At 42.4% G+C, this 25,010-nt stretch overlaps 11 protein-coding genes and 1 long non-coding RNA gene across 12 annotated transcripts in view; 10 read left to right on the top strand and 2 right to left on the bottom strand.

Annotated features, from left to right (window-relative positions):
* Positions 1-25,010, bottom strand: part of LOC145707847 (adenylate kinase-like) — a 38,821-nt gene that overhangs the window by 11,288 nt on the left and 2,523 nt on the right. The window lies entirely within an intron of this gene.
* LOC145707836 (tRNA-dihydrouridine(20a/20b) synthase [NAD(P)+]-like) lies at positions 263-1,510 on the top strand. Its single transcript, XM_081785420.1, has 3 exons — positions 263-1,038; positions 1,084-1,241; positions 1,286-1,510. The coding sequence occupies exons 1-3, from the start codon at positions 401-403 to the stop codon at positions 1,456-1,458; spliced, it is 969 nt and encodes a 322-aa protein (XP_081641546.1). The 5' UTR covers positions 263-400; the 3' UTR covers positions 1,459-1,510.
* On the top strand, positions 1,599-3,853 carry LOC145709180 (beta-1,3-galactosyltransferase 1-like). The gene is made up of 4 exons (XM_081786861.1): positions 1,599-2,386; positions 2,442-2,652; positions 2,697-2,869; positions 3,718-3,853. The coding sequence occupies exons 1-4, from the start codon at positions 1,651-1,653 to the stop codon at positions 3,843-3,845; spliced, it is 1,248 nt and encodes a 415-aa protein (XP_081642987.1). The 5' UTR covers positions 1,599-1,650; the 3' UTR covers positions 3,846-3,853.
* Positions 3,997-5,368, top strand: LOC145707842 (1-acyl-sn-glycerol-3-phosphate acyltransferase alpha-like). The gene is made up of 8 exons (XM_081785427.1): positions 3,997-4,120; positions 4,230-4,258; positions 4,318-4,395; positions 4,436-4,521; positions 4,624-4,684; positions 4,727-4,904; positions 4,951-5,141; positions 5,192-5,368. Exons 1-8 carry the CDS (start codon positions 4,095-4,097, stop codon positions 5,323-5,325), a joined length of 783 nt encoding a protein of 260 aa, XP_081641553.1. The 5' UTR covers positions 3,997-4,094; the 3' UTR covers positions 5,326-5,368.
* On the top strand, positions 6,097-8,392 carry LOC145707832 (integrin alpha-6-like). Its single transcript, XM_081785415.1, has 3 exons — positions 6,097-6,412; positions 7,116-7,257; positions 7,299-8,392. Exons 2-3 carry the CDS (start codon positions 7,164-7,166, stop codon positions 8,375-8,377), a joined length of 1,173 nt encoding a protein of 390 aa, XP_081641541.1. The 5' UTR covers positions 6,097-6,412; positions 7,116-7,163; the 3' UTR covers positions 8,378-8,392.
* LOC145709179 (integrin alpha-6-like) lies at positions 8,430-11,854 on the top strand (the record flags this gene model as incomplete). The annotated part of the gene is made up of 10 exons (XM_081786860.1): positions 8,430-8,951; positions 8,995-9,152; positions 9,223-9,493; positions 9,537-9,766; positions 9,809-10,079; positions 10,124-10,192; positions 10,242-10,577; positions 10,629-10,946; positions 11,043-11,141; positions 11,228-11,854. Coding segments are annotated over 10 exons (2,346 nt in total), but the record flags the coding sequence as incomplete, so codon positions are not given.
* LOC145707841 (uncharacterized) lies at positions 12,005-13,568 on the top strand. Its single transcript, XM_081785426.1, has 6 exons — positions 12,005-12,163; positions 12,207-12,256; positions 12,476-12,542; positions 12,625-12,782; positions 12,831-13,040; positions 13,079-13,568. Exons 1-6 carry the CDS (start codon positions 12,034-12,036, stop codon positions 13,247-13,249), a joined length of 786 nt encoding a protein of 261 aa, XP_081641552.1. The 5' UTR covers positions 12,005-12,033; the 3' UTR covers positions 13,250-13,568.
* Positions 13,589-14,281, top strand: LOC145707853 (uncharacterized). Its single transcript, XM_081785438.1, has 4 exons — positions 13,589-13,765; positions 13,813-13,918; positions 14,037-14,099; positions 14,141-14,281. The coding sequence occupies exons 1-4, from the start codon at positions 13,602-13,604 to the stop codon at positions 14,255-14,257; spliced, it is 450 nt and encodes a 149-aa protein (XP_081641564.1). The 5' UTR covers positions 13,589-13,601; the 3' UTR covers positions 14,258-14,281.
* Positions 14,365-15,526, top strand: LOC145707848 (uncharacterized). Its single transcript, XM_081785434.1, has 4 exons — positions 14,365-14,504; positions 14,552-14,643; positions 14,684-14,939; positions 15,222-15,526. Exons 1-4 carry the CDS (start codon positions 14,459-14,461, stop codon positions 15,455-15,457), a joined length of 630 nt encoding a protein of 209 aa, XP_081641560.1. The 5' UTR covers positions 14,365-14,458; the 3' UTR covers positions 15,458-15,526.
* On the bottom strand, positions 15,652-17,196 carry LOC145707410 (uncharacterized). The gene is made up of 2 exons (XM_081784933.1): positions 17,096-17,196; positions 15,652-16,287 (listed from the first exon to the last, which is right to left on the bottom strand). Exons 1-2 carry the CDS (start codon positions 17,105-17,107, stop codon positions 15,904-15,906), a joined length of 396 nt encoding a protein of 131 aa, XP_081641059.1. The 5' UTR covers positions 17,108-17,196; the 3' UTR covers positions 15,652-15,903.
* On the top strand, positions 18,734-19,232 carry LOC145710076 (uncharacterized). Its single transcript, XR_014135001.1, has 3 exons — positions 18,734-18,826; positions 18,868-18,933; positions 18,972-19,232. It is a non-coding gene; the product is annotated as an uncharacterized LOC145710076 (long non-coding RNA).
* On the top strand, positions 22,044-23,259 carry LOC145708605 (trypsin-2-like). Its single transcript, XM_081786292.1, has 7 exons — positions 22,044-22,052; positions 22,265-22,436; positions 22,479-22,645; positions 22,684-22,801; positions 22,845-22,991; positions 23,037-23,089; positions 23,129-23,259. The coding sequence occupies exons 1-7, from the start codon at positions 22,047-22,049 to the stop codon at positions 23,240-23,242; spliced, it is 777 nt and encodes a 258-aa protein (XP_081642418.1). The 5' UTR covers positions 22,044-22,046; the 3' UTR covers positions 23,243-23,259.

The raw sequence follows: 25,010 nt of genomic DNA, 5'->3' as shown, positions 1-25,010 counted from the left end.
AATTTATTTTAGGCAGCAGCTGCACAGACCGAAAAGCATAAGACGAACAAAAAGTTCCGAAAGCAAGAAAAAGCCAACAAGGAAGCCGCTAGTGCTCGTTTCGGCCTCAACAACAAATACGTAGCCGACAAGAAAATCGCTGAGAAGAGACTCAAGGTATTTTAGCACGTATTTCCTTTACCTATAAATCGATACTTTTAGAAAGTAGATCGAGAAAAGGAACTGGCGCAGAAGCATCGTCTTGTTCAGAAAAGCAGAGTCGACACTGATTTCAATATTTGGTGCAAGATCACAGGAGTGACAAAGCCAGAAGTGCAGAAGCCAGTAGAGGAGGAGGAATCCGCCTTCGACGAAGAGTACTTTGCCCAGTTCGAAAAAGAGTACGCCGAGAGAAAACTCAATGGATAGGGATGAATTACAAAAAGAGAGGCGTCGCCGGTTCGGCTCTATCCGCCAAATCTATTCTACTGCTCGCGAAAACAACCGTTTTGTATCAATCTGCGCGCCAATGGTGCGCTACTCACGTCTCCCTTTCCGCGCACTTTGCCGAAAGTTCAACGTCGATCTCTGCTTCTCGCCAATGCTGATTTCGGACTCGTTCATCAACTCGGCCTCTGCTCGTGATGCCGATTTGCGCAGCAATGCGGACGATGGGCCGCTCGTCGTCCAGTTCGCTGCGAACAAAGGCGACGATTTCGCCCAAGTGGCCCAAATGCTTTACGGACATTGCGAGGGAATCGACCTCAACTGCGGATGTCCTCAGCGCTGGGTCAACGCACTCAACTACGGCGACATCTTAATGAAGCAGCCCGAGTTGCTGGCTGATATTATTTTGGTAGCGCGGCGGGCGATTCCTGATTCGCAGTTTTCTATTTCTGTCAAAACGCGCGTCTTCGACGACTTGCAAGCAACAATCGAAATGGCCAGGAGAATTGAGAAGGCGGGCGCGACCATGTTGTCGATTCATGGTAGGACGCATGGAGAAAGGGATCACCCTGTAAGAGTAAATACTATCTCAACTATTGTCGAAACCTTGAGGTAACAGTCAGTTAAAAATGCAAAGTTGATTTGTTTTCCTTGTAGCATTCCCGTTAATTACAACGGAAGTATTCGCACTCGCGAAGACGCTCAAATAGCATATGAGGCGACTGGTGTTGGCGGTGTTATGGTCGCACGCGGTCTTTTACACAACCCAGGACTGTTCGACGAGCGACGCCTTGGAGATCCGGAAGTGTTAACAGGTGAGAAGCTTCTACTTAACTAAAGCCCTAAAAGAGTTTTTCAGAATGGACTAGGATAGCGCTTGAGCTTGGAATACCGTATTCCTCCTATCACAAGCACTTGATGTATATGCTGGACAAAGTAACGACGAGACCTGAAACCAGAGTATTCAACAGCCTTCAGAGCATGGTTCAAGCTGTCTCTTGGCTGCGCGAAAGAAAATACATTTACTGTTGATTGACTTATTTAAGCGAAAGAACGAGAGAGAATAGATTTGTGTTTTATCGGACATCTTCTATTGTTTGTATTTCAGGGCTAAGTTATTTTAGTCTTTTTAAAATGTTAGAGCAAAACATCCCCGCAGGGCAAGCGCGATTTTTTCTTTTTCGCGAGAAATTCTTTCCAGTACTTGAATCGAGCATGGAATAAATGGGTGAAGAGAGAAAGCGCAGAAGGCGTAAAAAAGGTCCTGGTAGAATCGAATCACTCGTTAGGAACTTTTTGGCGTTTTTCGGCTTTTGCTTCATTGTCTTCAACCTGTTCCTGGTTTCGAAGATCAAACCGAGCAGTCTTGACGATGGAAAAGCGATCCCGCACAAAGAGAAGAGGACTCCCCGTGCTTTCAACTTTGAGGTAGACATCGACTTTCACGACAAAAGCGCACCGCGAGTGCTCAAATCAACTACGTCTTCGACGAGCACGACAAGCACCACATTATCTTCGGAGACTTCGAGCAAAGAAAGTGAACCCGAGAGTGAAGAGAAGAAGGCGGAAGTAATTCCAGGAAACCCGCTGCTTGCTCAATTGCAAAAGAAAGAGGGGGTAGTCCAAACTGCACAACTGATCGATCGAGTTCGATACCTGATCGCCGAGAACCCAGATGAGTCCATTCCAAAGCGTTACGCGGACAACACTACCGTCCCAGATTTGGAGTTCATGATCACTCCAGAGGTCGACTGCGTGCGGAAAGACCTCGTCATCTTCGTAAAGTCTCGCGTTGAGAGCTCTGGCCTGCGAGAGATAATTCGAAATACATGGGCTCACACGCATGCCATCGAAAAATGGTCTATTGCCACAATCTTTCTCGTCGGAAAGTCGGACTCGAAGTACTTGAACAAGAATTTGCAAAACGAGGGGCGAGACAAACAAGACCTGCTAGGAATGTGATTGATAAATACTCCTGCGATTTTCATAAATATTTTTCCAATCATTCTTAAAAGTCGGCGACTATCTTGATGCGTATCAGAATCTAACCTCAAAATCAATTAGTGGACTGCAATGGTTTGCCAACGAATGCACGGACTCACGAAATTATCTTTCAGTCGACGACGACGTTTTTCCGGATTTACCTTTGATACTGGGCTTTCTCAATAAGGCCGAGAACTCGCAAGTTGAACTGGCTTGTTTGTACAACTACGTACAGCACGCAAGGTAAAACTCTTGCATAACTGGCGTCCGAAATTCAACGATTTTAGAGTCACGCGCAAAGGGAAATGGCAAACATCGTGGGAATCGTACGGAAAAGAATTTTATCCAGTGTACTGCGAGGGCGCCTGTTTCAGTATGCCACGATGGGCAGCGGTGAAACTCTTCAAAAACGCACAAGTTACTTATCGCGATGCTCCTGTTGATGATGCATATTTGACAGGTTCGCGTATTTCAATTTATTTTTTCAGTGTCAATAAGTTTTTCTGTTTTTTTCTTCAGTATTTTATCACATATCAATTTTAAATAGTACTGTCTGGATTTACTTTAGAGTAGAGTCGACTTCCCAAAAGTTGTACAATTTGCCATCTAGTCCTCTTACTTTCGGGACTGGTGAGCCTTGTTTGGGTTATTTCTCTGATTTGATACTTTTTTCTATATCTTTGATTCGAATACAACCCATACTTCGGACGAAGATTCATCTTCGTCAGAGTTTTCGAGCTCAGTCAGCTTTGTTTTCTTTGCGGAAGGCTCTGAGGACTCTGTTGCTTCTAAGGCAGTGTCTCCGCTTTTTTTATGATCCAACGAATAATATTGTTTGGTAAGCTCCGCCATCGTTTTCTTGTAGTCCTTTAATCGTTTCTTTGCTTTGCTCTACCTTTAATAATACGGCTAATTATCATTATAAGTTATTTACTATGCATAGTCTATGGAGCCGTTCCTCAGCTCTGTCTCTTTGTTCTCTAATCTTCTCCATCTTATAACGATTTTCGATATCAAATTTCTCTTTTTCCTTTTGGGCTTTACGTTCATCATCCATCAATTTAACGAGAAACTCATCTTCTTCGCCTTCCTTAGATTTCAGTACTTGCAGAGTGTTGAGTATATATGTAAGAGCATCGGCGTTGTCCAAGAGTCTCTTCATTTTCAAATCTTGCTCTCCCATCTCTTGCTCATCCATCGCTGGCTATTTTTTCAAATGAGCAAAACAGACAGGGAGACTCCTTTTTATACCCACGTTTGATCATCCCGGAACTTTCTTCTTAATTCACAAGGCTGACTGATTTTTAGGGGTGCTACGCGAGAAAGCTGGACTGATCCCGAAACAAGTGCAGAACAAGCGGATGTGCAAGCATTTAGTCAACGACGATGAAATAATTCAAAAACTTCGCGCAGAGTGGGCCCAACACCAGCCATAATTACTTCAACAGCCTTGCTTATATCAAAAATGTATCATTATGTAATAAAATCGACAAAGCTATTAAAAATCTATTGACTGGCCAGTAAGTGATCTTCGCTGAAGCATGCTCTGTTTGTAATAGTCACTATTTGCAAATACTGATTTTATAAATTCCGAACATGACCTCTAGAACGACGCCAGGGAAAAAGTGTTTAGAGTTTGTGCAATAAGGCGAAAGAACAGCAATTTACTAACAAGAGACATTCATATGAGAGTTTGGCTCTTTTACTTAGGGTAAGTCTCCATCAAATTCAAGCTCCTTGAACTTTTGAAAAGTTTTAAATTATGGAAGCTCGTTTCTTAACCTCTCGAATTTCGTTTTCCTTATAATAATGAAATATAGGTTTTATGGCCTCCTGCGCGGGACAATAGGAAAGCGTTTTTAAAATTAATCATTTCAATGAAATTCCCCACTAAAAAAACCTCAACAGTAAAATCTTCGCCGAGAATCGACATAATATTCCGTCGCATAGAATTCTTCCTTGTCGCTCAAATACTCGTCATCCCAGGTAAAAAGCGATACCACTTTCGTTTGCTCCGTCCTTTTAGTGTTGGTGTACCAGCTCCTTGCAAATGCGAAATTCGAAGCCACCCGCATCGTCCCGTTCTTCATGAGTATCATTTGGCGTACCAAGGAAGTGCTTCTGAATTCGTGAATCCTTTATTTTAATTATCGAAAAGGGAACTTTAAAAACTCAACGTGGATTCTTGATTCATATTCGGTAACATGCAATTAGATAGATATTCGCGGCGAGATCCCAAATGAGAACTGCGTCATTGTTTGTAATCATCAGTCAGGTAATTAAGCCCCGCTTTCGCCCGTCTTAGAAAAGAACGTAGGTCTCGATATTTGTCCCCTGCTCAAGTTTATCCCCTTGCACGGCTCCGTGGTTACCAAAGCGTCTCTTGCGAAGAGCTTGGGTCCCGTTTCCGTTGTTTTTCACAAGCTGGGGCTGACCTTCATCGATCGATCCGACCGCGAGCAGGCTCTTGCGACGATGAACTCCATTCAGCAACGGTAAACATTCAGAAGCGTTAAACCCTCGACTTATCCCATTGTTCAGATTGAGCTCGAGCGAGAAATACTGTATCGTCATATTTCCAGAAGGAACGCGAGCACCAACAAAAGAACTCTTGCCCTTCAAAGTTGGGGCGTTTCAGACAGCACTGCGGGCGCGTGTGCCTATTGTGCCCATTGTGATCGCTAATCACGAAGATTATGCTGGGCGCGACGTTCTCCCCATTCAAATCCTCGGTGAGTCTATGCAAATTAGATCGCCGCCAAGAGTAAAAATAAATATTCAGATCCAATTTACCCCAAACATGTAAATTCGGAAGAGATTGGCGCAGCTGCCAGAGAACTATCCCTCAAGACGCGCCAGAAAATGGGCATCTGCTACAAAAACCTATCTGACAATTTAGCTACTGCAAAGAGCTGATCACCAGCTCGCCCAGATCACCACGAGAACACTATTTATATAAAGGAAATAAACATTTTTTGATGGAAAGAGCTGTTTTTAGTGGAAACAAAACTTGATGGTTAATTCAGCTTGGCCTGTTCTAGTGATGTTCCCGCTCCCGAGTCGTTGTTTTTAGCCAACATATTTGTGTACCAATCATAAATTACAAGGAACGTCTCTCGAAGTTGACCTAATCGTTTGAAGGCGAAAGGAATGATTTTATTGCGGAAACGCGCGGGTGATTTATGAATTTATATCGTTCAACTTGAATCGAGCCCAGATCAAAATGAGGAAGCCACGATCTGCTCATAAATCCGTTTTTGATCTCGCGAGACTACAAAATCCCCGAATCCAAAACGTCCTCGATTGATCAAAAGATTTTTTGAAGCAACTGAGCGTGACGCCTTTACACGATTCGGCTTGATATTACAGAAGGGGCAATTTCTCGCTTCTGAACTTGATCGGGATAAGCTCATCTCAGAGGTCACCCCTGAATGGAGGTTTTGTTGGTGAGTTCAAGATGAATAAGCTAGTTTTGCGATTCTCCCAGCCCTTTAATTTCGCCAGAGCGGATAACTATTTTATATTTGATATCAAATTCGCGAAATCGTCAATACCAAATGCCATGAAAGGGCTGCCAGCTGCGTTCGCAAGAACTTGCAAAATAACTCGATTTCGGGTTTTTCTTGGCGGAGCAAACAATGAACTGTCGGCGGACAGCAAATATAGCCACTCATCCGCAAATTTTTCCAGTTTGGGGCGTGTTTAGGGAGAATTTCGCGGGAGTTTTCTTTCAAAAACCCGCTCGACTGTGGCGGGAGAGTGCGGCGGCGCCGAATCCAACTGAGATTTTCTCCTCGACAGTTGGTTAGTAATTGACCGCGCTTGGGTTAATTGTTTCCTCTATTATCCCCCATTTCATATGTGAAAGCGAGAGAATCCCTTAGAACACGCCGAAGAAACAAAAAGCGGAACTGTAAGAAAATTTGCTAAGAAAAGAGAACTCAAGGAATAATTTATCTCGCATGAATCGGACGCTCAATATCGGTTAAAACTTCAATCCAAGGTTTGCATCTGTTTGAAATACTCTTTGATATATAAAAAGGCTGTATTGACAAACGTAAGAGCCCACTTTCGCGCGTTTGTATCTTTATTATATCAAGACAAACAAATCCTCTCTAAATAGGTCGTTGTGGCGGCTATTTATCGTATGAGGAATGATAAGCATGTGTGACCGTCGATGGGTGCCCCAAAAAGCGTTGACCACTTTTTGTATGTGACCCACTCGGCATCACTCTCCCACCGAGAATAAAATTTCATACCCTCCTGTCAAGTAGGCTTTTCTGATCAAAGTGGGCGTCAGATGTGCGCCCCTTATCCAGAGACAAAGAAATTTCACCCGAAAATTAGCTTTCGCTTTTTTCTCAAAGATATTTTTCGACTTTTCGGCGAAGGATAATATAGTTAGAGAGTTTTACTGTTTATGAATAGTTTATTACGGATATCTGGTAACGAAAAAAGCGGAAAACATGCGGCAGAATCGATCTAACCATTGAAACCGGAAAATCGATTTGAAGTTAGCAGACTGAGAGCGACTTGAGAGATATCAATCGATCCTTCTTCCCATTCACGACCAAAAGTGTGAACTAGAGTGATTAAGAATTTATTGTGAATCTATTCGGACTCACGACTTGAACACGCTTGGGGGCAGCGCCCATTTTTTTCTTGAAGGCGGAGAGAAAAAAATACTCATTGCATTTTTAATTCAGATATGAGTTGACAAAGAAAGGAAGAGACAGAAAAGAAGCCTTCTGAGAATGCGAGCATCGGCGATATTTTCCCCTTTAGTAGCTGCCTTCAATCTTCAACAATCAAATGTTATTAATGGCGGAGTTCTTTTGGGCAATAAAGGTAAGAGCTGACGAGAATTACACCTTGAGCAAGGTATTTAGGCTATTTTGGTGCTTCCCTCGAATTGCACCAGTCTCAATCCGAGTGGACCCTTTTAATTGGAGCGCCAACTGACAGCTCGGAAGGATCCCTGTACAAATGCCCCCTCAACGCGTCCGGACTCAAGCCCGATTGCCAGAAGGTAGACGTCTCGTCATGCGTTGAAAGCCGAAACCGTCAAATTGCTAGACAGGGCCAAAATGTCGATTACTACTGGAGCTTCAACGAGACTGGGAAAATGTTTGGCTACACGATCGCCAGTGCTGGGCCGGACGGCGACGTAGCTGTCTGCTCTCCGAGGCTTTGGCTCTCGAAAAATAACAAAAAGATCAACACCCAAGTTGGCGAATGCATGATACTCGACAGCTCGCTCAGGATCAAGGACGATCCAGAATGTTCTTTCAACCCTTGTCTCGATAAAACCACGCTGTCGAGTACATCCGACCCGTCATTGAAGAATTATCTTTTCTGTAACGCCGGTTTCTCGGCGGAATGGTCGCCCACCACTATCGGAGATGACGCTTTGACAGCACTTTATATGGGCTTGCCAAATATGCTTCAATATGCAGGAAATATTGTGTCTGCACTGCCTACTAACACTTTGGACAACGTCTTTATGGATAAATTTATGACCTTCGACGTTGACTTGCCGAATCCATACACATGGATCTACGAGCCGCTGATCGAAGAAGACTTCATCAATAAGCCGGACAAGGGGCTATTTTCTAACTCGTACTTGGGCACCTCTTTGAAAGCAGCGAATTTAACATCGAACTCTCCTGGCATCACTCTAATTTCCGGCGGAGATCATCTCAATGAAGTCAACCTCTACACTATTGACAGTGATGGAAAGAAATTCAACTTGCAGTCTACAATTCGACCGCCGGGGAAATCAAGGGACGGTGTTCGTGGAATAGCTGATATCTCCGGCTTTGGACGAGTTGTCGAAACGATTGATTTGGACGGTGATGGCGAACTCGATATCGTCGTCGGCGCTCCACTCCATGTTTATATAAATCAGACTGATAAGCTTAGGAACGGCCTAAAATTTTCATTTAATAACAAATTTGTCTATCTATAAATAGCATAAGCGCTAAAGATCCAAAAGAATTGTATCTCAGCCGAAATAAAGAAGTACTGAAGGCCTGGTCCTGATTTACCTCAGCCGTGACAATCCAAGCTGGAGCTCTAAAAATGACCTAGAAGGTGGCAAATATATAAAACTAGAGGGTCCGTACGCATCTCGTTTTGGTCAGAGCATCAGAAATGTCGGTGACATCAATCACGATGGGATCGATGACTTAGCGATCGCTGCCCCTGGTGAAAACAAAGTTTACATCTATCATGGAAACAGAACTTTTACCGAGGAAAATAAACATGTTCAAGTGCTGGAAACTGAAAACAGCGAGGAAGTAATTGGCTTTGGGTACTCAATCACTGCCGCGGACTTCGATGACAACGGGTACTCAGACGTGATCGTTGGATCTCTGAGCGAGAGCGTTTTCCTTTTCAAATCAAGGCCGATCATTGATGTTCAATCCAAGCTAAAGCCAAATAAGAAATCATTAAAGTTGGACGAAAATGAACGCAGTATCACGCTCGATTTCTGTTTTTCCTTCAACGAACGCTCAAACTCTATGAAAAAGAATATAATTGTGAGTCAATTTAGCTTTTAATAGAGTCTAATTGATTTTTCAGATCAACTACAACATTACTCTCGACGGTCTAAGAAGAGGACGCCCTCGTGTTTCCTTTGACAAAGACGATGCGCAAACTGTATTCTCTGATGACATCTCGCTCGAGCTTGGGAAAGAAGAGTGCGTAGAAGATGTCAAGTTTTATCTGCGAAAACAAGGGTTAGATGCTTTCAAGGATTCCCTTCCTTGATGGTTGTATAAATGTCTTGAATCTTACGCATTTTGTTAGGCAATACGATGACAAACTGTCACCTATCGACGTTCGTCTGACGTGGGATTTGGCAGGAAAGGGCCGTTCCCGACGTGCAGAATCATCGGACTTGATTCCGATTCTCGATTCTCTCGACAGCTCCTCCCAAAATATTCAAATCCAAGTGGAGAACAACTGCGGTCCCGACTTGATCTGCAAGTCGAACTTACAGACTTTCGGAGAGTTCCAGATGGGAGTTAAAGACATGAATGGGACGTTTATGTGGAGTTCTACTAATCCAACGAATAATGTAAGTATCCAAAGAAATTATCCAGGAACATCTGAAATTTCAGAAAAAGCAGAACCGAAAGCAGAAACGCAGTTTAACTACATTCACGCTTGGCAGAGAGGAACTGATCGGCTTCCTGGTTACAAGTCGTAACAATAAAGACGACGCCCACGAGGCGAGCTTCACAGTTCGTTACCCTAAACATGTTCTTTATCACGGTTACGACAAGATCGACCCGGACAGTACCAATGTAAAGTGCTTCAAAGAAGAGAACGACAGTGAACTGAGCAATAGGTAGCTTACCTTCTGGTATACCTCGTATTAAAGTGTTTTGAGGGATCTGTACACTTCCCTGCGTTGCGTCCTGGGTAATCCGTTCAAGCACAACGACAAGGCACAAGTTCGCCTTCGATTTCAAAAACAGGCAACGATCGTCTCGCAAGACGAGATATCCTTTCACCTTTCGAAGAACACTACCTCACACCAGAAAGACGACGGCGAAACAGATTACATAATGCGCATCAAGCTCGATCCAATGCTGAAAATCGAAACTAGCACAGTCGATTCTGGTCAATTCTCTTATCGCCTAATCCCCAAGGATCAACAGGTAACCGTAAATATGAGCGAGTCGCTTTTAATTCCCGCTTTAAGCTTAATATCGACGAGATAAAAGAAACAGAAGAGAACTTACCAAACAAAGCGTTGCTTATTGGCCCGAAGGTTTGTTATCACGAGTGAGTTCATCGAAATCAGACGATTAATCGTTCAGGTTGAGCATCGATACAGTATCTACACGGAATCAAGCTTGACCATTCCAAGAGTGGCCTTGGAGTTTCACTGGCCAATGGAGGAGTTCAACTCGGGCGGTTTCTTACTGTATCTCTGGGACATCAAAATTGACAAAAACGGAAACGACATCGAATGCGAGAACCTCGACAGTAAAGATCCGCAAAATATACGTAATGGAATCCGAAGACGACGTGAAAATCGAGAATTCGAGTCCGCCAACCCAAAGAAGAGAGGGACCCAGTGGATGGGTCTCAACGACTTCGAGAAATACTCGTGCAAAAATTCGAAAATGAAGTGCGAAACGATAAAATGTGTGGTAAGTCGTTAAATCACTTTTAGTAGAGCTGGAATCTAAAACCGTCTTAAGATTTCGGACTTACGTCGCGGTGAAAACATCGTTTTTGATTTCGTTGCGTACGCATACCGGCCAACATTCTCCGAATTCCTTAATCGCATTACTCCTATTGACAAAGTTCTGATAGAAAGTGATGTGACCGTAGATTTTTCAAGCGAAGAGAACGAAAAAGAAGCAACTTTCTTCAAGGCAGACAATGTTGTCGCTACCAACAGTGACATGACAGCTACAGTCAGGGTCACAGGTAACTCGGAAAAGGCCTCACCGTCAATTTTCACAGTCCCCCTGTGGGTCATCGTCGTAGCAGCTGCCGGTGGCGTTCTCATTTTGTTAAGGGCTGAGAAGGACTAGAAAAATAGATGATTTATTTGAAGCTATTTAAATAAGAGACTAGGCATGCTAAAATGCGTCTCAACCCTGCGAAAGATTATTATCACAGTGATACTTTGGAAACTGGGCTGCTTCCAACGAGGCGAATACAAGTACCAACCTGAGATGCATCGAGCAGAGCGCAAAGTACAGCGAGTATGTCTCATTTCTGTTGAAAAGCTCGACGATTCGAGCAGTCCATCTACTCTCACTACCACAGTCTCATACTAACTTCTTTTTAGTCAAAAGAAGTTGCTGAAAACGATATTTATTCCTACGATCGCAATGTGATGCTCTTATCAGACCAGGATTAACGCCATCGCCATTCTTACTTATTCTTACCAGACTCATGCACATTTGTAAATATTGTAAAATACGAATATCGCTCAAGGAATCCTCTCTTGCCGACAAATACTTGACACTCGTATAACTGCGACAGATATACGGCACTATAGTTCCAAAATAGTTCTGTAATCACTGCACTACATTATGCCTACACTGTACTTTCTCTCGACTCTCCCCCACTTTGTTTATTTAATTTCAACGGACACGCTCCTGTTTCTCGTCTCTAAAAGAGACTCTAGTGCGATAATTTGAACTCAATAAAAAAACGATCTTTATTCTTATTTATTTTGACAAACGTTCTCAAATGCATGTACCAAAGGGCCTCTGTACTCCCGAATTCAAACAAACTCGTTTGCTTTTTTCACTACTGATTCATTTCAAATCGTTAGCACATTCCCAATAACCTCAGCATTCAATCCTTCAACCTTTTTCCCCGACTTCGAATGAAACAAAAACAATCCATTAATTACGCTCGTTCGTGCCTATTTTCCACTGAAACATGAAATAAAAATACGAAAACTCTTGTTGATACTCTTTTTGATACAATTAAAAATACAGGATGTCTATTTAGTCTCTATTAGTCTGAATTTTCGTTGATCAGTTAACACATTGATAACGTCAGAGCGTGCTAAGCACTAAATATAGTTTTCGCGAATCTTAAAAAAGTGCCACACAGTTCGAGGCGTACTTTCGATTGGCTTTGATGAGAATTTTTAAGAGAGTTTCTCGGTTGATGAAACAAAGCATAGTAGAAAAACTTACAAGATTACTATGCTGCGCCACGAATTTACCTGAAAGCAAGGAGAGAACAATCGAAGATCAGCCCACAGATAGTATGATAAGCTAGATATACATTGCCATTAAAAATGTACCTAGGACAATACGACTATAATCCACAGCCAGAGCCAGAGATTGAATGGAATCAAGTAAGTTCATAGTATTTCTTCGGCAAAACAAATATCTTAACAAGTTGGAACGTGGAAAAAAGTATTTTGGGTTCAGTTGATCGAATTTCCTCCGTCCACGATTTTTTTATTGAACTTAGTTGATTAGTTAAACGTAACGCAAGCAGAGTCAAATCGAAATTCGTAGGGAAGGGTGAAAGGTGCAATTTTCAAAACATCATCGCTAAGATATTGCTTCAGATTCGACCCTTCACCAATCATAGTTGTCCGTCTCCAACCACCGACATCGACAACGCCAACATTTATGGTAATGATATGAACAAAATATATTGTAGATTCAGTTCAACGTTAATTATTTACATAAAAAGTTGTTAAAAGTTGTACTGCAGGGCGAATTTCAAATTCGAATGAGACACTCGAGTCCGATGGTGTTTTCTCACCCGTTGACGATCTCTATCAGAACGATCCGATGAGCGAAGAACTGCGAGAACGAAGTCGCCAAGAGTACCTTCTGAAAAATCGCTCCAAAAAGAAGCTCACCCGTGAGGTCAAATTTCAGTGGTCTCAATCTTTGTTTGAATGAGATTCTTTTTAGAAATCAAGCTCCATGACAAATCTATCCGCTCCGAGCAAGAAAACAAATAAATATCCTCCCACATCGAACTTGTTATTGATAAAGTCAAAATCAGAGTTCGACATTCTTGAGCGAGAGGAGCAAATCGAAATCGACGACATCAAAGCCTGGTGCAACTCGCGCAGCTCCCAGCGAACCACGGAGCGATCTGTAAATTCTGAACACAACATGGTAAGCAGCGTGGTTTTTTGCCTTTTCGTAATGTTCAGCCACAAACGCCCAATCGACCGCGTTACTCCGCTGAGCATCATCAGCAACACATCAGCTTGTATAAACAACCGATGCGAACTGTTCCTAGTCCAAGAATCGAATCAAACACAAACAACGTGGACTACGTCGCCGTCAATTGGGAGAAAACTGATCAGCTCAGAACTGGCTGACCATTACGAATTTATTTTAGTTCGAAAAAGTGCTTTAGAAAATATTTCTTTGCCTTAAATGAGACCTTTGTTACTATATTCCGCAAACGATTCTAATCCTATCCCTTCAACTGATTTACTGCTGATTCTACTTTGATAGAAATAACTTGCCGAATCGGTGTACATCTGGACTATCCTTCTATTCGAATCTTATATTGAAATCTTCCTTTTTCATTGTGCCTTAAACCCTTTTTCTATTTTCTGTAGTATTTATTCATCTCTTTCCTGTTCCAGGCGCCCGATAGGGCGTCAACTTTGACTTAACATTATTTAAATTCAATTCGTCCGAAATAAATTTTCAATTATTTAAGAAATGACGTCGAAAAATAGAAATGTCCCAAAGCGTGAATATTTCAACGATCTCGACAAAGAGAGTGAATCTTCCCCGATCTCTCTCGAAGAGATCGAGGCCTATTGCAATTCTCGTAGAACAGTCGGCGAAGAAAGAAACTCACTAGAAATAAATCCATTCGACAGGTCTGAGAGAGCAAAAGCGGAGAGAGTTTTTCATTTCAATATTTCAGTCGTGGTAATTCGCCTTTCGACCAGAGTGAATATACGTGGTCGCGTCCCAAGCAACCACAGCAATCAGGCAAGCCGCAGCCAGCTGTCCGGGCTGGCACCCCAAGGGTAAGCTCTTGAGAATTTCATACTCGCTAACGTGACGAATTCTCAGATGATACCAAATATTCTATCTACTGTCAGTCCAGCCCAGTCTTCGTAATTTTTTTCTAAGAATTTCTTTCAGTACGTCAACTTCGTCAAAGCAACAAAAACAGGCGTCGTGAAGGAGCCGACTTACGAAGCTACAGTAAGTGAAGCCCCTGCCTGCAAAGTTTTAAATATTTTCAGTCTTCGAGTGCTTTTACGAGTTCTTACCAACCAAGTTACTGCCAGAAACTCAAGTGCATGTACATAAGAGTCAACGGCGCGCTCACGCAACGCTTCAATCCAACTGATCAAAAGTGATAAGCCGATTCCCAGCAAATCCATTCTTCAAATAAAATTCGCTCAGAAAAGACCTACGCATGTTTTCTTGCCCTGTTCCTCAATCTTCAACTTCTCAAATCAGCTAAAACAGTACCAAAAAGCCTTTCAATTACCTTCCCGAAAATTCAATACAGTGACCTGAATCAAAACATATCAAAGATTTTGTTTGTTTTTAGAAAAATGTTCCGTCAGATCGGCCGTCACCTCGCCCGACGGGCTGCCTCTGGTAAGGTTCACAAATCAAAACCTATCGTTGACGCTGGTTATATTCAGCGAAAGTCACTCAGCCGGCACCTGCCTTCTCCGGTCAGGCCGTCGTCAATGGCGCGTTCCAAGAAATTAGCCTTGAGCAGTACACTTCCGAGGTACTCTGATATTCTAGTTGCATTTTCTATCTTTTTTTAGGGCAAGTGGGTTCTATTCTTCTTCTACCCTTTGGATTTCACCTTTGTCTGTCCAACCGAATTGATCGCTTTCTCCGACATGGTCTCCGAGTTTGCCGCCAACAACTGCCAAGTGATTGCTTGCTCCGTTGACTCGCATTTCTCTCATCTTGCCTGGAACAATATGCCCCGTAATCAGGGTGGCCTTGGAGGCGTTGAGTACCCCATTCTCGCCGACTTTTCGAAGCAGATCGCTGAAGATTACGGTGTCCTTATCGGTAAGTTATGCTCTCGTCCAAAATTGCGTGAATCAAATGACCTTTTCGCAATGAAGAGGCCTTTCGTCCAACTTGCCTCACCTCTCGAGAAGGTCACTGAATCTAGGCAATCAACTTTTCCTTTCTTTTTCTGAACAGTCTACGCTAGAAATATTCTTATTTTCACTGCGGCGCTTATTCAGAAACACGTAGCAATTTCTAATTCAACAATTTGAATGAGTAAATTAACCCTCGTTAGTCAAAATTGGAGAAGTTTTCGATTTCGGTTCAATGTTTTTTCAGACGCTGCCGGTGGAATCGCCACTCGAGGTCTCTTCTTGATTGACCCCAACGGTATCCTCCGACACTCTACTGTCAATGACCTCCCTGTTGGCCGATCTCCCGAAGAGGCCCTCCGAGTACTCCAGGCTTTCCAATTCGTCGAAGAGCACGGTGAAGTTTGCCCTGCTAACTGGAAACCTGGCAAGAAGACTATCAACCCTGCCAAGGCCCAAGATTACTTCAGCACTGTCGAGTAAATCCTTGTTCTGCGCTTTAGCTAAATTATTTCTGGCAACGGTTCAAATAAATGCCTGACAAAAAAAAAACATCGTTCGTATCTCAGCTGGATAGTTTCATTTTACCAGCTGCAGAAAGTCTTTATCTACATTTTCAATGGATGCTTGCTATTGAGCGTATGCATAAAACATCGGAACAAAGCAGACAATTTTAATCAAAGAGTTATTTATTTAAAAATAATGGTACTAAGAGTACTCGATACTCGATTGACCAATTTACACCGGAATTGTACATTATATCTTTCACTAGAAGACAGAATTTTACACGATCATACGGATACGAAAATATAAAGTTTCGCCAAAACGTCACACTAACGAGCGCTGTATATTCCAATAGAAAAAGGGTGATTATTAACAGTTGAAATATATTCGCGTCTCGAGAGGTCTTTAATGGTGATAGGGGAGATTTACATTTGGATGTCAAAGGGGACGTAGTAGGGTCTTGCGCGAGCGCGTCCATGTGATGACGATGATTTTTGCGTTTCAAGGCGGGTTGTAGCGCGTTTGAGCTTCTCCTGAGTGTCGACTAGCTCGGTCTCAAGCTCGACGACGCGCTGAAGCAGTTTTTCATGAGGCAGCGTTCGCGAAGTTTCCTCCAACTGCTCCAGCCACAGATTTAGAAACTCAGAGCGATCACACACTTCCGCGTCGATCAGGTTGTTGTCCATCAGATCTGCATTGTCGAGTCTAGGTGCTTTGCAACTTTGGCGACTCTGACCACTTGCTAGTGAGCCATCTGAGGAGTGCGAGAAAGCGTCACTCTCTCGTTGTCGTCGACGTGATCGTTTATCCTTAAAATACGGTAAGATTCTTATTCAATATTATGAACCCATAATCGCACTTTATAGAGTATTTTATGCCCAAAATAAGCAAGAACGTTATGAAAAAGTAACTTGGATTCGCGTTTTTAGATCATCTGTTTGCACTATAAATATCTGATTCATCCCTGTTTGTGGATAGAAAAGAGCAAGTTACTGAGTCCTTGAGTGCCTCCGAGAAGGCGCCCCGTTTGATTTAGTATCGGCTAAATATTTTAATTATTGTGGCTACTAGGTTTAAATGGCTCCATTCAGAAGGTTTACGCTATCTTAACATCATAGTTACGTGGTTGTTTATGCTCTAGGTCAATTTTTATTTTTTGGAAAAAATGTAAGTAAAAATTCCGAAGCAGGTAAACTGAGGAAAAGTGTGGCGCTTCTTTCACAGTATAACATTATTGTCGCACCGTGAACGAGTGATAAAAGCTTTGGAACTCAGACGAGCTGACAAGTGAAAGCCTCAAATTCTTTTCGAAAATCAACTCGCTCTCTGTCTTGCGGTGAAGGGAAATTTAATCGGCGGTGGTGCGCCGAACGACAGGTGACATTAGCCCTGATTGAAACTAATGGTTGAAGGAAGCGTTCGCAAGCCAGGCTTAATCAATTCGAGGTTCGCGTTCTCTACCTCATGAAGCCATTTGGCCTGCGTCGCTTTCTTTAATCACTCCGAGGTCGTGGAGCACCCGCCCCGATCACCCAGAATTACAATTTCGAAATATTATTTCGAAATTATCATCGAAAATTTCTTGATCGTTCTCTCGCTTTACTTGACATATCAAACCTTAGATTTCATAATTTCTTGTCTTCGTTATTATTTTTCTCAGAGAAAAAAATCAAATCTGCCGTTGATACGGTGTGAAACGGTTGCTAGGATTTGTGAAAAAAGCGTCTCCTCGCAGTGTATCTAGGATTGCTCGCGACCGCCATTCGTGAGCACTCTGAGATGCTCGTTGGCGCCTCCGCCGGCTCAAATATGCGACCGCGGTCCGGTTGAGCAACGCGAGCCCACTTTTGCTTATGAGCGGCTGGAGAGCCTCCAGAGGTGTGGTTTGTCAGAAGATTGTCCGACCGAATCCAACAAAATTGGAAAATCGATTTCTCGGAAATTCGTACAAATTATTTTAATTTATACCTTCCAATCTTAACGCAGTTAGTTTCGATGGAGAAGTACTTCTAAAATGACCATTTTATTCATTTTTAAAGCAGTAATTTTTTAGAGATTAGAACTTGAAACTGCGAATAGTCCCTACAAATTATAAGGAGCATTTTTTGCCGTTCCGAATCTACTCTTGACTTGTTCCTTATCGACTATCAAGCTTTGTAAATACCAGAATGAGAGTTCAATTCTGGCAAGCTCTGTTTGTACCGAGAGTGCTTACAAGTGCGTTAGAACGTTAGAACAGCTAGTGCTACAACTACGAACAATGCGGCACTGTTTTCTCACTCAACATTTGGCTGGATTATTCTTGATAAGCAGAGAAAACATGATATTACCAATTAAAGTTTGTTGATTTTTTCAAGCTCTCAATAAAAGCGTTTGAATGACCTTTATGAGGCTTTAAATTTTAGAAGAGCACCTTATTCATTGCGTATAAAGGATGGGCCTAGATCCTTCGTGCCTAGTTTCTACAATAAAGCGGCTTTCTTTAGGCTTCAACACTTTGTCTGTTTTGGCAACCGAATGTCTTAAATATGCGCCTAGCAGCATCGAGGATTAATATGCTGATTTTCAAAACACGCTGCTTCGCCTTTCTAAACATTTCTTCATCACGCATTCTATTCCCTCTTTTCTTGTTTACGGATCGCTCTTGTTCCTGTTCCTCACTTAGTTTATCCACACGTGACTTTGTTTCGTAGAGTGAAATAGCGGGTGACCATGGACGATGGTAATTCCGGATCACACCCTCTTACACTTGCTCGTTTAATTTTACGCTCAACCAATCTGTTCTACTTTTCAATCTTTTTTACCCTGAATCTTAGCGGCCCTTAGTGAAGGCTTAGCCTTAACCCGGTCGTGTTATCACATTGAATAAACAATTATACCTTTTTTATATTTTCTGCCTCGTGATCGTTGAAAGCCTTCCACGTAAAGAGGTCCTGGAATGGCCTCGATTAGAAAATATTTGTTCTAAACCTTCGCTGCCGCGGACTCAACGCTCCATGAACTGACTCAATATTTTTCATTTGGCAAAACACTGACGACCGTCATGCTTATCCCAACTTTGCCAAGCGGAATCTTAATTGGTTTTTATCGTTCGCAATTAAAGCTTACGAGGACAAAGACGGGGGACTTCAGTCTCAGTGAAGAAAAATGTCACTCTTTTCTACGATAGAAGAGAAGTTCTGTCTACACGTCGGCAAGGGTTCAAAAGAGTATTTTGATAAATAGTCGTCAGTTGAATTTTAAACCCGAATTCTTGATTCAACTCTACCTTCGTTTTCGCGTGAAGGGGAGACCTTTGTCTGGAAATTTGATAATTTTATTGATGCAGCCCTTGTGTCTGTTTTAGAGGTGAAAGCTCTGCTAATAATTATAGTGGTTATTTAAAATAGGTGAAAGCTGAAAACGCGGTGAACGCCAATGGCAGCGAGTCGCAAGTCATCGCCAACATCGTCAAAGTACAGCTGCGGAAATGAAAATATATTAACATGTTCAGGTCAGCGACTATAATCCGTCGGGCTATCTCTTTTGGCTTCCGCGAGATAAGCGCTTCGTTAAAATCTCGTCACTGCGACAGAAATGGATAGTCAGGAGAGGCGTTTGCTCCAAACCAGTAACCCTCGAACCCTCTCTTGAACGCTTTAATAGACTTGATAAGAACGAAAAACGACAGGGCTTTCGTGAATTACGAGTCAAAACAACTACTTCAAAAGACATTAGATTCATCTCCCTCGTGCTGGGCATCTACAGAGAGAGTATTTGAATTCACCCAAAATAGTAATAAACTTTAATGACGAATCAAGATTAATGGTTGTATTCTGAATGCCGTGAACGGAAGCTTAAAATGCAGAGAAGTTCTATTTCTTGATTAATTAGAAGGAAATAAGAAGAGAATTTCCGAGCTTTGATTCCGTTCAGAATAAGCATGTGTCGGTGACAGGCGGAGCAGATGGAGACGTAGAAGGCGATAGACGTAAGGCTGTCGTAGTTGTCGTGCTTATCACAAGTGCTCCTTGTTTAGAAGTCGCTCTTTCCTGGGAGAGATTTTGCCAGTGTGCCTGGTTGGGATGAGCACGCTCGTCATCTACTGGCCGCACAAGTTCCGCTGACGGGCTGATAAAAACGTACTGATGGTGAAATTAACCAGAGCCATCCATTCCCAGCTCTGTCACTATCGCTCATGCATTAGCATTCCGCGTTCGCAAATTGAATGAACTCCTGTCCAATTAAATCTTATCTTACTCCATTAGAATTATGTAGCTCAAAGTTTGCACTGATAAAATTTATCGAAATCTGCAAATTTCGGGCTCAAATTCGCTTGCCCTGGTTTCTATTTAAACAAAATGTAATTAAATGAAACACCTGCTCGATAAGATTTAGATACTTGTTTTAATAATTGGTCCATTTTCATCCATAAATTCTTGACAACAATACAAAAGAGAAGAGTTTAAATTCATTACCAAAACCGATCAATGTCGCAAATTTTCGATGTTAATAAAATCTAAGCTTTTCAAGATGTATTTTTGATTGACTCTCCGTATTATGTGCATTAGAATATGCCAAGCATGTTTCTCGGAATAACAAAACAGATACTTAACATTAGCGCTATTTATTTGGGCCAAAATATTGCTGGGGAGACGGGATTTATTTCCAAATCATTTGCCTCCAAAATTCGCTTGATATGGGAATCTCCGATTTGAAAAAGTGCTCACCGGGCAAACTAACGCCATTTTACAGGTAACCGTATAATGCGAAAAATGACGATTTTACACGTGGGCAAAAGTTCCTTCTGTTCTATTTTAACAATAAACAAGCATCATGTTTAGAAACAGCTCCGATAATTCCGTTAGCGAAAAGCAGAAGAAAAAGATACAAATTATTTGCCAGCACCTAAAACATAAAATACTGGAAGGCAAGCATCTGTCCTTGGATGCTGTTTACCTCAAAACACGATTTGTTGAGTTTCTCGTGCATATTTCTGGCAATGAGTTGTAGAACAATATTGAGTAGTTAGTAGTCCTGAGTATGTAAACAGAAACTTAGCAAAGGATATCTTCAGTGGGAATAGACGCTGTTCGCTCTCTACGTTGATAAAGCTTGATCCTGAGTTTCGAAATTTCTGATTTTTCGGCTTGAAGTTGAAGCGCAAGAAAAGCAATTTTCGGCAAGCTTGGTCGACGATGTTATTCCTAGAGCGATTGTGAAATTTGCCGCCGCTCCACCAGAAAGGAGCTTATCCAGAAGAACTGACTTCATCACCTCGCTAAGTTAGGGAAATAAAACAAGAAAATTGCAGCGTAAACAGCGTAATCAATGCTACATTGAAAAATGTCAGGATTGCCAAATTAAAGTCTACCTTGAAAAAAAAGAAGAATTAGATATTCAACTTGCAAGTTCGAGATCTCCGTGGCCAGAGAACGACTTAGTGTAGTAACGTAAGCACCAGTCGGTCCTATATGCTACTAGACTTGTGGACTGGATTCCAAACCACACCGTCATCACTAGTAACTGTAGGAGCTTTCGAAAACTGCAAAGGTTAACCAAAGCTAAAATTGAAAAGCTAAGTTGATGTGATTACGTAAAGCGGGCTCAAAAAACTCCTCGTAAGCGTGCATTAATGAGTCCCGTACCAGCCTAATCGTCTCGCTGTTAATTAGCGGTGAAATGGGGCTGGGGCAAGACCCAAGTTCGGTTATAGAGAATTTCTCTTGTTACTTTAAGTAACACGATCAGAGACAGGTGCAGCCCCGCGGTTCATACCACTTTTCGAGTGGTAACGCGAAAACTTCATAATCCAAGAAGACCAGCAGTGAATCCTTTCTGTCTCCCTGCCAATTCAACGCATAACCTTGCGCCGCTCACAGAAAGTATCACATGTGGTTCAACTGATTAGCTTTCTTTTTAAAACGACTGACCGCCAAAAAGTTATAATTTTGCGCAATAAATAATTCGAAAGCAAATTAACACGCGTTCTTACCATTTCCCAAAATAGAAAAGAATTGCCATTAATGGTGGTAAATACAAGGAGCGTAATAGAAGGCGATCAGTGAAGTCACGTTTTGGCCGTTTTTGAAAAACGGCAAGATTTATATTTTTGGTAGCGGCATTCGGAGAATATCGCTAGGAAGGTGCAATTGACGGGCGATTATCGGATGAACACATCGTTCTTGAAAATGCATATCTAAAGTTACGCTCGGCATTCTGCTTACAGCGATTGCATCACTTCTGTATAACCTTGGTAAATACCGTGCCGAACATGTTCTAAATAGTTGCGGAAGCGGGATGAACCTAAAACTGCGGCCAGTGACTCTGTGAACGAAGAGGAACTTCCGGCAGCGACCTTCTAAAGGCGATTCGGCAACGTAGCCGAGAAATTGGCCAGTTTCACGCAACTTCAAGCTCATATTTCCGAGTTCAAAGCTGCTTAAATTCTCCTGCTTTGAATCCAATTTGGCTGTTTCGTCGGATTCGGAATCATTTGCTCCTGTCTGAGAATCGCACACGTGCTTCTCTTTATCTTTGGCATTTGTAGTTGTGTAATTTGGTGATCTCACTCCGCATCGGCAGAAATATGAAGGTTTGATGTTTTTACTATAAGAACATAGATAAGGCGAGCTGATTAAAATTATGTCCACATCCACCGTCTCGTGTGCGCCCAATAATAGAGATAGAAATAGCACCCCAAAACGTGTTTCTGATTATCGGGCATGAATCTAGACTTTGAGGGCAGTGTCTCATTACGCAGATAAGACACAATGACCTACTTCCATTCATAAGCTCTCATTCAAGTTTTCTGCAAATCTCTGCGTCAGTCTGGCCTTCGCATCTCGCCATAAGCAGATAAGTTCTCGCGTCGTCGGCGGAGAAATCGTTGCGCCAAACTCGGAGCCATATGTAGTCTCCCTGCAACGAAGTGGAGCTCATTTTTGTGGCGCATCGCTAGCAGGATACTTGAATAAAGGTTTCTTCGCAGAGAAATTATAATAAATTATCTTGCTTTCAGCGATAACTGCGGGACACTGCCACAATGCATACGGTGTCACGGCCGTTGCTGGCGCGCACAAGATTGATGTCTACGAATCTCGAAGCCAGTCAAGAGCTGTCACGCAGTTCATAGTCCATCCAAACTACAATTCATACTTACTAGAAAATGACATCGCTATAATCAAGGTATTGCCGCACTTAACGCAACAAATTCAAGTTTGTAGCTGTCTTCACCGTTTGTAGAGACTGATTATGTAAAGCCACTGTATTTGCCGCGGCAGATGTCTCAAGATTGGGTGCCGCACGACTCGCCAGTACGCGTATGCGGCTGGGGAAACACAGGTTTTATTGAATCGGTCCCATTTTTGAACGCTTAGAATCCCAGTCTCTGGAGATGTCCCTTCGCAAATGGCAACTGAGCTGCACTGTATTGATATCAACGTAATTGCCTATTCCATATGCAACGACAGACAGCACTACAACGGAGAACTCTCACCAGGGATGATGTGTGCTGGAGTGGATGGAGTGGGAGGTTGATGCTCGATCCACAAGTCTTCTCATTTATGTTTGAATTTAGGAAAAGACGCATGCGGCGGCGATTCTGGTGGACCGGTCAAATACGGCGACATGGTTAGAATTAATCGACTAAAGAGTAATGCTAAAAATAAGGTTGTCGGAGTGACTTCGTGGAGTTATGGACATCCGCACCAAGGACAAGGAGCTTACTACCCGGGAGTATACACGGACGTTGCCTGGTACCGCAATTGGATTGACCTGCAATAAACGAGCTTTCCGTTTCGTTGAGTACAAAACGGCCGATTTCGTGAATAAAACGCTGCCTTAGCAAGGCTTTGCGCGGCGAGTTCCCGTGTTCAATTATTCTTTTTTCAAGAACTTCGAAAGTCTAAAAGTCGTGTTTTCTTTAGAACACGTGCTAATGGTCTCGATACTACATGAAAGACCCTTTAGCATATATTTTCGCAGGCAAGGTTTACCATCTCCGCGAACTAAATCACTACTTTCAGGGCGTCGCGAAACTAATCAGAAGACTCGCGGACAGTGGTGTCTAAGAGCTTTCGATTTCGCGGTTGTCTCAACGGTGTGAGGTGTGACACTTTCCCTGAATTTTAGCAGCGTAAAAAGGGCTATAATCATTTATCCACGCGTGTCAAAAAACCCTTCTAAATAAGAAAAAAATCTGAATTTCCTCAAATTCCTATGTTTGAGTGTTAAGCCTTCGCGGAATCGGATTCCTTTTACTTTATTCATGAACCTAACTTTGTGACTTTCACTCAAGCGGATGGTATTTGTAAAATCTTACGACGGTTTTCAGTATGAACCAGTAATTTTCTAAGTTTTATTTGAAAGGAGCATGTCAAATCAGACAGGACGGAAGGTTTCACCAGCAAGTCTAAAATCTTGACTCACACTCTCGAGGTCCTCCGACTCACTGTATAAGGCTCAAGAGCGCGATGTTTTTGCAAATTTACAGAGCAACTTGTTTAGAAAAGAAAACTCAGCATTCTCAATCCGAAGCCTTCTGTCAAAGGCAGTGCTTTAGGGTTGCATTAACGCGCTCGAAAGACGCTTATCATCAGGGTCACATTTGCAACCGCAATTGGCCTATTTAGTCTGGCTAGTCGTCACCTTCCTTGGGCATCGCGCATCGACTTAAAGGCGACTCCAAGAGAATATGTCTGCTCTATCTAATTTACAATTATTGTTAAACTATTAAAGACAAGGGAAGCCATAATTTATGCCTTTTGGACATCTGCAAAAACAAATACTTTTGAAATATGGTAATGGATACGTAATTTACGCAGCTGTAAGAGTTATTTATTCAAATCGCAAACACTTTCTGCTCGGTATAGATTTATGAGCTTGCTTTTGTACATTTTGGAAAAAAGAAAAGCGAAAATATTTTTGGGATGAAAGCACACGTGGCCAAGGAAATAGTCCTGAAAGGAATTGTTGGGTGAGCTCAACTATTACCGTCGGGATCTTTGCTTGAGTCGACACGTGTTCACCAGATTGCTTACAGACGCTTAGAGGATGAAATCAGCTTTACAAGATTTCGATCTGATTAGAAAGGCGTTTGTAGGTATCAGTGACAGATTTTAGTGTAACGTTCTTTTCAATCTGCGTTCTTTCGCAAGCGAGTTTCTTACTCGTTGAGCATATCAACGGTGGCCTACTGTATCGAAGGTCACGAGCGTTCGTAATCAGAATTCGCAATTACCGGTCGTTTGCTTCTAGAGTTACGGCGCTTTTTTCACGTCGCATGTCTTATAAACAGGATGCTTGACTTTTGCGATAAGACTTTTGTCCCTTTTGAACTTTGATGATCTCTGGGCTCAGAGCTACAGGGATGGATACGCGTGCTTGCTTGGCAGTTTCTAAACGCAGTGCAGCTCCGATTTCGTCTGTCGATTTTTTTACAAAGTGTGCAAACGTGGAATGTCCCTGCGAGTAATTCGGTAGTTGTCCACCAAGTGCTCATGAATTTCAATGCATCACCCACTGCGCCATACTCCACAAAGAGCGTCCTCCA

Source organism: Oikopleura dioica, chromosome XSR, assembly GCF_907165135.1.
Source record: "Oikopleura dioica chromosome XSR, OKI2018_I68_1.0, whole genome shotgun sequence".
Taxonomy (NCBI): domain Eukaryota; kingdom Metazoa; phylum Chordata; class Appendicularia; order Copelata; family Oikopleuridae; genus Oikopleura; species Oikopleura dioica.
The sequence above is the reverse complement of the archived record's forward strand: the minus strand, read 5'-3'. Positions and strand labels throughout refer to the sequence as shown.

What these genes read in the sequence shown, in the direction of transcription:
- LOC145707836 (XM_081785420.1), top strand. Translation starts at nt 401, where the DNA reads ATGGATAGGGATGAATTACAAAAAGAGAGGCGTCGCCGGTTCGGCTCT. An exon ending in ACTATTGTCGAAACCTTGAG is followed by an intron (nt 1,039 to 1,083) that starts GTAACAGTCAGT and finishes TTTTCCTTGTAG; the next exon opens with CATTCCCGTTAATTACAACG. An exon ending in AGATCCGGAAGTGTTAACAG is followed by an intron (nt 1,242 to 1,285) that starts GTGAGAAGCTTC and finishes AGAGTTTTTCAG; the next exon opens with AATGGACTAGGATAGCGCTT.
- LOC145709180 (XM_081786861.1), top strand. Translation starts at nt 1,651, where the DNA reads ATGGGTGAAGAGAGAAAGCGCAGAAGGCGTAAAAAAGGTCCTGGTAGA. An exon ending in AACTACGTACAGCACGCAAG is followed by an intron (nt 2,653 to 2,696) that starts GTAAAACTCTTG and finishes CAACGATTTTAG; the next exon opens with AGTCACGCGCAAAGGGAAAT. An exon ending in TGATGATGCATATTTGACAG is followed by an intron (nt 2,870 to 3,717) that starts GTTCGCGTATTT and finishes ACTGATTTTTAG; the next exon opens with GGGTGCTACGCGAGAAAGCT.
- LOC145707842 (XM_081785427.1), top strand. Translation starts at nt 4,095, where the DNA reads ATGAGAGTTTGGCTCTTTTACTTAGG. An exon ending in CCTCCTGCGCGGGACAATAG is followed by an intron (nt 4,259 to 4,317) that starts GAAAGCGTTTTT and finishes AAACCTCAACAG; the next exon opens with TAAAATCTTCGCCGAGAATC. An exon ending in TCTCCCCATTCAAATCCTCG is followed by an intron (nt 5,142 to 5,191) that starts GTGAGTCTATGC and finishes ATAAATATTCAG; the next exon opens with ATCCAATTTACCCCAAACAT.
- LOC145707832 (XM_081785415.1), top strand. Translation starts at nt 7,164, where the DNA reads ATGCGAGCATCGGCGATATTTTCCCCTTTAGTAGCTGCCTTCAATCTT. An exon ending in AGTTCTTTTGGGCAATAAAG is followed by an intron (nt 7,258 to 7,298) that starts GTAAGAGCTGAC and finishes CAAGGTATTTAG; the next exon opens with GCTATTTTGGTGCTTCCCTC.
- LOC145707841 (XM_081785426.1), top strand. Translation starts at nt 12,034, where the DNA reads ATGAGAATTTTTAAGAGAGTTTCTCGGTTGATGAAACAAAGCATAGTA. An exon ending in CAGAGATTGAATGGAATCAA is followed by an intron (nt 12,257 to 12,475) that starts GTAAGTTCATAG and finishes ATATTGCTTCAG; the next exon opens with ATTCGACCCTTCACCAATCA. An exon ending in CGACAACGCCAACATTTATG is followed by an intron (nt 12,543 to 12,624) that starts GTAATGATATGA and finishes GTTGTACTGCAG; the next exon opens with GGCGAATTTCAAATTCGAAT.
- LOC145707853 (XM_081785438.1), top strand. Translation starts at nt 13,602, where the DNA reads ATGACGTCGAAAAATAGAAATGTCCCAAAGCGTGAATATTTCAACGAT. An exon ending in GAAATAAATCCATTCGACAG is followed by an intron (nt 13,766 to 13,812) that starts GTCTGAGAGAGC and finishes TCAATATTTCAG; the next exon opens with TCGTGGTAATTCGCCTTTCG. An exon ending in TCCGGGCTGGCACCCCAAGG is followed by an intron (nt 13,919 to 14,036) that starts GTAAGCTCTTGA and finishes AATTTCTTTCAG; the next exon opens with TACGTCAACTTCGTCAAAGC.
- LOC145707848 (XM_081785434.1), top strand. Translation starts at nt 14,459, where the DNA reads ATGTTCCGTCAGATCGGCCGTCACCTCGCCCGACGGGCTGCCTCTG. An exon ending in CGCCCGACGGGCTGCCTCTG is followed by an intron (nt 14,505 to 14,551) that starts GTAAGGTTCACA and finishes GGTTATATTCAG; the next exon opens with CGAAAGTCACTCAGCCGGCA. An exon ending in AGATTACGGTGTCCTTATCG is followed by an intron (nt 14,940 to 15,221) that starts GTAAGTTATGCT and finishes ATGTTTTTTCAG; the next exon opens with ACGCTGCCGGTGGAATCGCC.
- LOC145708605 (XM_081786292.1), top strand. An exon ending in ATGCGGCTGGGGAAACACAG is followed by an intron (nt 22,802 to 22,844) that starts GTTTTATTGAAT and finishes TTAGAATCCCAG; the next exon opens with TCTCTGGAGATGTCCCTTCG. An exon ending in TGGAGTGGATGGAGTGGGAG is followed by an intron (nt 22,992 to 23,036) that starts GTTGATGCTCGA and finishes GTTTGAATTTAG; the next exon opens with GAAAAGACGCATGCGGCGGC.